The sequence below is a fragment of the Microtus pennsylvanicus genome, chromosome 18 (assembly GCF_037038515.1).
Source record: "Microtus pennsylvanicus isolate mMicPen1 chromosome 18, mMicPen1.hap1, whole genome shotgun sequence".
NCBI classification, from domain to species: domain Eukaryota; kingdom Metazoa; phylum Chordata; class Mammalia; order Rodentia; family Cricetidae; genus Microtus; species Microtus pennsylvanicus.
Window position 1 is genome coordinate 2,324,488 of NC_134596.1, and position 8,914 is coordinate 2,333,401.

An 8,914-nucleotide genomic window follows, 5' to 3' on the forward strand; every position below is an offset into this window, starting at 1 on the left:
ATATGTGTATGATATATGGTGTGTATATATGTGTATGGTATATGTGGTAGGTGTGTATATGTGTGTGGTATATGGTATGTGTATATGTGTATGGTATATGGTGTGTATATATGTGTATGGTATATGTGGTAGGTGTGTATATGTGTATGGTATGTGTATATGTGTATGGTATATGGTGTGTATATATGTGTATGGTATATGTGGTAGGTGTGTATGGTATATGTGGTAGGTGTGTATGGTATATGTGGTAGGTGTGTATGGTATATGTGGTAGGTGTGTATGGTATATGTGGTAGGTGTGTATGGTATATGTGGTAGGTGTGTATGGTATATGTATATGTGTATGGTATATGGTGTGTATATATGTGTATGGTATATGTGGTAGGTGTGTATATGTGTATGGTATATGTGGTAGGTGTGTATGGTATATGTATATGTGTATGGTATATGGTGTGTATATATGTGTATGGTATATGTGGTAGGTGTGTATATGTGTATGGTATATGTGGTAGGTGTGTATGGTATATGTGGTAGGTGTGTATGGTATATGTATATGTGTATGGTATATGGTGTGTATATGTGTATGGTATATGTGGTAGGTGTGTATGATGTGGATGTGGTATGTATGTGTGTGGTGTGTGCTGTACAGTGTGTGTATTGTATGATGTTTGCATGATGTGATGGGTGAGGGTTGTATACGTGTGCTGGTGGTGGGCGGGGTGCATGGTTTTGTGTGTGTGTGTGGTGTGCATCGTGTAAGTGTGGCACATTCCAGGACCATGCAGGACGGGCACCTCCCTCCCTCCACCACCCTATCTTCTTCCTTTGAGACAGATTCTCACTGAACCAGAAGCTCAGTTTTGTCTAAATTGGCTGTCTGTCAAGATCTAGGAATCCATCTTTGCCCCCTCGCCACACCTGAGCCCCAGTGCTGGTATTACAGGCACGGGCAGCCAGGCCCAGAGTTTTATGTAGGTACTGGGGATTCAAACTCAGGACCCAATTGCAGAACAAGTGTTCTTACCCACTGAGGCATCTTCCCAGCCCCTCACCCATTGTTTTGACCTGAGCTTTTCCAAGCCAGAGTATTTTTTCTTGGTGTGCAGATCATGTCCTTTCCTCAGACTGGGCTCCCTTAGGAACCTGCTTTTCCCCCTGAAACCTTCTCTGGGGCTCTCATTACCTCGGTTCTCTTCAGTTCCAGGCTCTCTAACGCGACTTCGTCGTACTCCTGTTTCTGCTGTGACTCAGCCTCCCTTTTCGCCACCTCTCTCTCTTGTCACCCCTGTCCGGTCCCTGGGATCCCTGTGAGGAGCCTCTTTGTTGGTCTAATGGGATAACAGGCACTTACCCTGTTTCTGGGTTCCTGGGCCCTGTGGAAACAGCATCCTCCACAGGGCATCTGTCTTTCCAGGGCTGGGCAGCCATTTTTCTTGGGTGTTTGTTATTTTTCTGAGACAGCGGTCTTACGCTGTAGCTGACTGCCTGGAACTCACTCGTAGACCAGGCTAGTCTGGAATTCATGGTAATCCTCCTGCTTCTGCAGGCCTGGGAAGTTAGGTGTAAGTCAGCACACTGAACTCCCAGTTCTGCTGGCTAATTTGTTTACAGCTTGCCTTTCACGTCAGGACATCCTTGGTAGTGGAACGAATAAAACAAACATAGCAATAGGCAGTTCTAACCTAGTGGGCCAGATGGTGCCCTTGCGACCCAGGAGAGCCTTGAGTCTCCCAGGCCATCACTGCCCTCTGAGGTCTCCAGGACGATGGACATAGTCCACATGTTTTGTGTGGAATCACTATCACAGCCAGTGTGATGGGTGGGTGGAAAGTCAGATGGACAGAAAAATCTGCAGAGATGGAATGACAGACAGATGGACTGGTGAGTGGACAAGCAAAAATGACACAGGGAATGATGGACACAGGATCGGACAGACAAATTTTTCTTTAATTGGCCTGAGTGGGCCTGGAAAGATGGTTCAGTGACTGAGGGTTTGTTGTGTTGTCATGAGGATGGGAGTTTGGATCCCAGGCCCACATAGTCCGGCATCCCCCACATGTGCAACCCTAGCTCTGGTGCTCTTTCTGGCCTCTGAGCAGAGGAGTGTGTGAGCACCTGCACACACCGCACACGCGCGCACACACGCCACACAAACACGCACGTGCTCGCAGGCACGCACACACACCCCTATCACACACGCGTGCACACATATACACATGCACATACATGCACACACCATATGCATGCAAACACGCACGTGTGTGCACACACCCATGCACACATGCACACACATGTGCGCACATGCACACACCACACCACACACACACGCGCACATGCACACACCACACATACACACACGTGTGCACATGCACACACCACACACACATGCACACACCACACATGCACACACACATGCATACACACCCACCACACACACCCACATGCGCACACAAACATACACACACCACACACGCACACGTGCACATACACACCACACATGCACACACACGCACACACACCACCCATGCACACACTCACACATGCACACACCACACACACATGCACACGCACACCACACATACACACACGTGCGCACATGCACACACCACACGTACACACCCACCACACACACCCACACATGCACACACACGCACACACACCACCCATGCACACACTCACACATGCACACCACACACACACACGCACACACACACGTGCGCACATGCACACACCACACACGCACACACACACACGTGCACGCACGCACGTCTTTAAGATAACAACGAACTGAAGTTGAAGAGCAGCTCATGTAGGCTCTGATAGGACTGTGCCTGTGCCTGTTTGGCCTCACACCTGGGTGCTTCTGTGGTCTGATATGGGCTGCAGCTGCCAGGGATCAGAACCGAGGGCCTCGTGCTTGTGTGTGTGGCAAAGTGCTTTACTGACTAAGCAATCTCTCCAGCCCTGATTTCTTTTTGAAAGACTCTGCCAAGTCTGGAAAAGGGACTAGAGAGGGGTGGACAAGAGAAGCGGCAGAAAGCCAGAGAAAGAGTGTCCCTGGGCCTGGGTACAGGCCACGCCTGCAGGTGGTGCTGGGACCTGGGTACAGGCCACGCCTGCAGGTGGTGCTGGCTGAGGGGACAGCTCATGCTTGCTTTTCTTTCCTTTCTTCTGACTGCCACCCCAGAGAAGTTGCTTCCCCACACCATGTTTCTGGCGTGCAGAGACGCAGAGGAGAAAAGCCTCCAAGTGTGGAGAATTCTGACTGATCCTTCTCTACTCTCTTCTCTCTCTCTCCCTCTAACTGCTACGCTGAAGTCGAGCTTTGATCCCCACCACCGCTCCCAGCCGAGTTATGACCGGCCTTCCTTCCTGCCTCCCGGACCTGGCCTTATGCTCCGGCAGAAATCCATTGGTATGTCTCTCAGAGTGGGATGTGGTCCGGGAGCATAGGAGAGGACTGTCTCGGCTTGGCGATGTGTTCTAGCATCACATTTGACCCTGGTTCAATGAGGTCGGGTTTGCTTGTCAGCTGTGTGACCTGGGAAAGGTAGCATCTAGAAAACTGGGGTCTTTCGGGGTTCAAAGGATGGAGGGTTGGTAGCAGGCAGGTAGTAAGTAGAGGCAGATGCTTGTTGAGGGAGAAGTCAGCTGCTTCTTGCATGGCTCTATGTAAAAATAATAGATAGCCTTTTCTTCTTAAGCCTGCTTTAAACTCACTCCAAATCGCTATTAAATTACCATGTGCGCAAACCTTTGAACAACTAGTAAACGGCGCCCCCTCGTGGCCGAAGGGCGAAATTCCACTCAATTGAGCCTTTTCCCTTGCGCCCCTGCTGATGATTGCTGTTAAGCAGTGCACAGCTTGCATCTAGGAGGAGCTGGTCCAGTCTCCAATTCCTCCCTTGGTCTTGTGTGTCTCAACAGGGGCTGCAGAAGATGACAGACCCTACCTAGCACCCCCAGCCATGAAATTCAGCCGTAGTCTGTCAGTCCCCGGTTCAGAGGACATACCCCCACCACCCACCACATCCCCACCAGAGCCTCCCTATAGCACACCTCCAGCCCCCTCCTCTTCCGGCCGCCTCACTCCGTCCCCTCGGGGAGGCCCCTTTAATCCCGGTTCTGGGGGTCCCCTTCCTGCCTCCTCCCCTTCATCTTTCGATGGGCCATCTCCTCCTGACACCCGCGCTGGGGGCCGAGAGAAGAGCCTGTATCACAGTGGAGCCCTCCCCCCTGCCCACCACCATCCACCTCACCATCACCATCATCACGTCCCACCTCCGCAGCCCCACCATCACCATGCACACCCTCCTCACCCACCGGAGATGGAGACAGGAGGTTCTCCCGACGATCCCCCACCTCGATTGGCCCTGGGACCCCAGCCCAGCCTTCGAGGTTGGCGGGGCGGAGGACCCAGCCCGACCCCGGGGGCCCCATCACCTTCCCACCACAGCAGTAGCGGAGGCAGCAGCGGCCCCACTCAGGCTCCCGCCCTGCGCTACTTCCAGCTGCCCCCCAGGGCGGCCAGTGCAGCTATGTATGTGCCTGCCCGCACGGGCCGCGGTCGCAAGGGCCCACTGGTCAAGCAGACCAAAGTGGAAGGCGAGCCCCAGAAGGGCAGCCTCGCTCCCGCGTCCTCCCCAACATCCCCAGCGTTGCCACGGCCTGAACCACCACCGGCCGGACCATCAGAGAAAAATTCCATCCCCATCCCTACAATCATCATCAAAGCCCCATCCACCAGTAGCAGCGGGCGCAGCAGCCAGGGGAGCAGCACAGAGGCTGAGCCCCCCACCCAGCCCGACGGCTCGGGCGGCGGCGGATCCTCGCCCAGCCCTGCGCCTGCCACGTCCCCGGTGCCGCCGTCTCCGTCGCCCGTGCCCACCCCTGGGTCGCCCAGCGGCCCAGCAACCCTGGACTTCACCAGCCAGTTTGGAGCAGCCCTGGTGGGCGCGGCACGGAGGGAGGGAGGCTGGCAGAACGAAGCCCGGCGGCGGTCCACACTGTTCCTGTCCACCGATGCGGGAGATGAGGATGGAGGCGACAGCGGGCTGGGCCCGGGGGCTCCCCCAGGTCCCCGGCTGCGCCACTCCAAATCCATTGATGAAGGCATGTTCTCCGCCGAGCCGTACCTCCGGCTAGAGTCAGGGGGCAGCAGCGGAGGCTATGGGGCCTACGCAGCCGGCAGTCGAGCCTACGGGGGCAGTGGGAGCAGCAGCGCCTTCACCAGCTTCCTCCCCCCGCGGCCTCTGGTGCATCCGCTGACTGGCAAGGCCTTAGATCCCGCCTCTCCGCTGGGGCTGGCCTTGGCCGCCCGGGAGCGGGCCTTGAAGGAGTCCTCGGACGGTGGGGGCACCCCTCAGCCGCCTCCGAGACCCCCGTCGCCACGCTACGATGCCCCGCCGCCCACCCTCCACCACCACTCGCCTCACTCACCCCATTCGCCACATGCACGTCACGAGCCAGTGTTGCGCCTGTGGGGGGACCCCGCGCGCAGGGAGCTAGGGTACCGGGCAGGTCTAGGGAGTCAGGAGAAGGCCCTTCCCGCCAGTCCACCTGCAGCTCGCCGCTCCCTACTACACCGTCTGCCCCCGTCAGCTCCAGGGGTCGGGCCGCTCCTGCTGCAGCTGGGGCCGGAACCCCCAACTCCCCTTCCTGGGGTGAGCAAGGCCTGGCGCACTGCGGCCACGGAGGAGCCTGAGCGGCTGCCTCTGCATGTGCGCTTCCTTGAGAATTGCCAGGCCCGGCCTCCCCCAGCGGGCACAAGAAGGTCCTCCACTGAAGACGGGCCCGGGGTCCCACCGCCCAGCCCTCGCAGGGTCTTGCCAGCCTCTCCCACCTCTCCGCGGGGCAGTGAAGAGAACGGCCTTCCGCTGCTGGTCCTGCCGCCGCCAGCCCCTTCGGTGGATGTGGACGACGGCGAATTCCTCTTCGCGGAGCCGCTGCCTCCACCCCTGGAGTTTTCCAACAGTTTCGAAAAGCCAGAGTCGCCCCTCACGCCCGGGCCTCCCCACCCGCTGCCCGACCCGCCCTCCCCAGCTACCCCTCTACCTGCAGCCCCACCCCCGGCTGTGGCCGCAGCCCCTCCCACCCTGGACTCCACCGCGTCTAGCCTGACCTCTTACGACAGCGAAGTGGCCACGCTGACCCAGGGGGCTCCCGCGGCTCCCGGGGATACTCCTGCTCCAGGCCCGCCAGCTCCAGCAGCCCCAGCTCCCCCAGCCCCGCAGCCAGGCCCTGATCCTCCACCTGGCACGGATTCTGGAATTGAGGAGGTGGACAGTCGGAGCAGCAGCGATCACCCGCTAGAGACCATCAGCAGCGCGTCCACACTCAGCAGTTTGTCTGCCGAAGGAGGAGGCAACACGGGGGGCGTGGCTGGGAGCGGGGCCGGGGTGGCCAGTGGGACTGAGCTCCTGGACACCTACGTAGCCTACCTGGATGGCCAGGCCTTCGGGGGCAGTGGGACTCCTGGCCCACCATACCCCCCACAGCTCATGACTCCTTCCAAGCTCCGGGGCCGGGCGCTTGGGGCTGGTGGAAATTTGAGACCTGGTCCCAGTGGGGGACTCCGAGATCCTGTCACCCCCACCAGCCCCACGGTCTCTGTGACCGGAGCTGGAACAGATGGGCTTCTGGCCTTGAGTGCTTGCTCAGGACCCTCGACGGCAGGTGTGGCAGGAGGTTCCGTGGCGGTTGAGCCAGAAGTCCCGCCTGTACCTTTGCCCACTGCCTCGTCCTTGCCTCGAAAGCTGCTACCATGGGAGGAGGGTCCGGGACCCCCACCACCGCCCCTGCCGGGCCCCCTGTCCCAGCCTCAGGCCTCTGCCTTGGCCACGGTCAAAGCCAGCATCATCAGCGAACTCAGCTCGAAGCTTCAGCAGTTTGGTGGGTCCTCTGCCGCGGGAGGAGCTCTGCCTTGGGCTCGGGGAGGCAGCGGGGGCAGCACAGACAGTCACCACGGAGGAGCCAGTTACATCCCAGAGAGGACCTCCTCCCTGCAGCGGCAGAGGTGAGCAGAGACCTGTAACTGGCGGGTGGCTATGGCAGGTGCTGGAGCCCAAGGTCCCCCAAAGAGCCTCGGAGTTACAGAAAACAAACTGGGCTGTCTTGCAGGAATCGGACCTCTAAGAAGCACACTTTCAGCTCCATGGTCACCATAACCCATGGCCCAAGATGAATGGCTACATGTTTTTATTTTGTTTTTGATGGTCCTGGGGATCAAACCTAGGGCTTCAGGCATGCTAAACAAGTGCTCCACTATTGAGCCATGGCCCCAGCCCCTCATCACTGGGAGTCTAGTCAGGGGTTCTACCACCAAATCACACCCTGACCTCTTACTGGGGGACTGTAGGCACAGGTTCAACCACTGAGCAAAACCCCCAGCCTTCTTATTATGTTTTGAGTCAGGACCTAGTTAAGTTGCTTTGGCTGGCCTTAAACTCTAGAGTTCAAGAATCAAGTTTGGATTTCTAATCCTCGTGCCTCAGCCTCCCCAGTAACTGGAATGACAGACCTATACATCCCCAAGCCTAGATACAAAATATCAACAGCAAAACTGCATTAACTAAAGGTGTCTGTGTGGCTCTTCACAGTGCCTACTTGTAAGGGATTGAGGCAGAACTTGAGCCACTGCCGTCAACATGATGGAGGAGGGCAGGGCATCTTTGGGGGAACCCAGCTCCCTCTAGATAGGATGATATGGGCCCAGATACTTCTTCCTTGTGGTCTCTTTGAAGCCATGACCCATTCTCACAATGGCTAGAAAGCAATTCCATCTTTAACTCAGATGCACGGAGGAGAGCTTGAAATGCTTCCTATCCGTCCACAGTGCACTGTGATTCTGTCCCCTGTATCTAACAATCCAGGGCGGATTTAGCAAGCTGCGGAGATAAGAAACAATTCACTCATTGTTCTTCACGGGTGGGTGGGAGGGAGCTGCAGGTAGGCATCGGTGCATGGATTGGATGTTTAGCATAGCAATGTGGCCCCTAGAGAAGGGGGGGGGCACAGTGGACAGTTCAAGCCAGACCCAGAGTGAGTCTTGCTACTAGTTTATTAAGGCTCAGATGCCACACTGGGGGACTCTAGGCAGGGGCTCTACCACTGAGCCACACCCCAGCTAGACAGTAGGCACAATAATAACAGCTACCCTCACAAAACAATCCACAAATTGGTTGGTTACAGATCTCTCAGAGGTCACCAGGCTGTGTGGGGGACAGTTAGCCACCCAGTGGAAATAGCTAGTTCAAAGGCCCTGCTGTGTGGCCATGCCGAAGGGAGCTCAAGGGATGAGGGGACCTTTTTCTCCCCTTGTTTCTTCTCTCTTCACCTCCCTCTCTTCACCTCTCTCTCTCTGTTCTCTGTCCCCACCCCCTTCCATCTCTTTCCCCCTTGAATGCCCACCCTCTTTTTTGTTTGTTTGTTTTGTTTTGTTTCTGTCTCCCTGTCTTCCACTCTGCTATGACTGACCATAACCAAAAAAGGCAGTATAGAGTAGTGGTTAAGAGCTCAGACTTTGGTGACTTCTAACTGGGCTCTGCCACTCCCTGGCTGTGTGTCCTTAGGCAAGTTTCTTAAGCTCTCTGTGCTCTTGATGATAATAGTAACCTTCCACCAGGGCTGTTGGGGATTAAATTGAGATGAGATTCAGAAAGCCTTTAGAACAATGCCTGACACACATGAGCTGCAGCAAGTGGTGGCGGGTGTTATTGCTATCACTTAATGGTTCTTTTTCTTCCATCTCTCTTGGCTATCACCCTCTCCCTGTCCTATCTCTTGCCCTTCACTTCTCTCCTGACATTCATCTGACCCTCCCTTACCACCACCCCATCTTCTCCATCTCTGCCCCTACCCTTGTGTCTCACCCTCTGAATCATGACTTCTGCCTCTTATGCACCCTTACCCTCAAC

General features: G+C 56.2%; 1 protein-coding gene across 5 annotated transcripts in view; it reads left to right on the forward strand.

Annotated features, from left to right (window-relative positions):
* The window catches only part of Shank1 (SH3 and multiple ankyrin repeat domains 1), a 54,648-nt gene that overhangs the window by 42,366 nt on the left and 3,368 nt on the right, over positions 1-8,914 (forward strand). For 4 of the 5 annotated variants that reach the window (XM_075952620.1, XM_075952621.1, XM_075952623.1 and 1 more), the window contains 2 exons: positions 3,318-3,414; positions 3,927-7,014. In XM_075952620.1, coding sequence (XP_075808735.1) covers positions 3,318-3,414; positions 3,927-7,014 — 3,185 coding nt within the window. Of the gene's footprint in view, positions 1-3,317; positions 3,415-3,926; positions 7,015-8,488; positions 8,570-8,914 lie in introns of all 5 variants that reach the window. The other variant, XM_075952624.1, reaches the window with a different exon arrangement.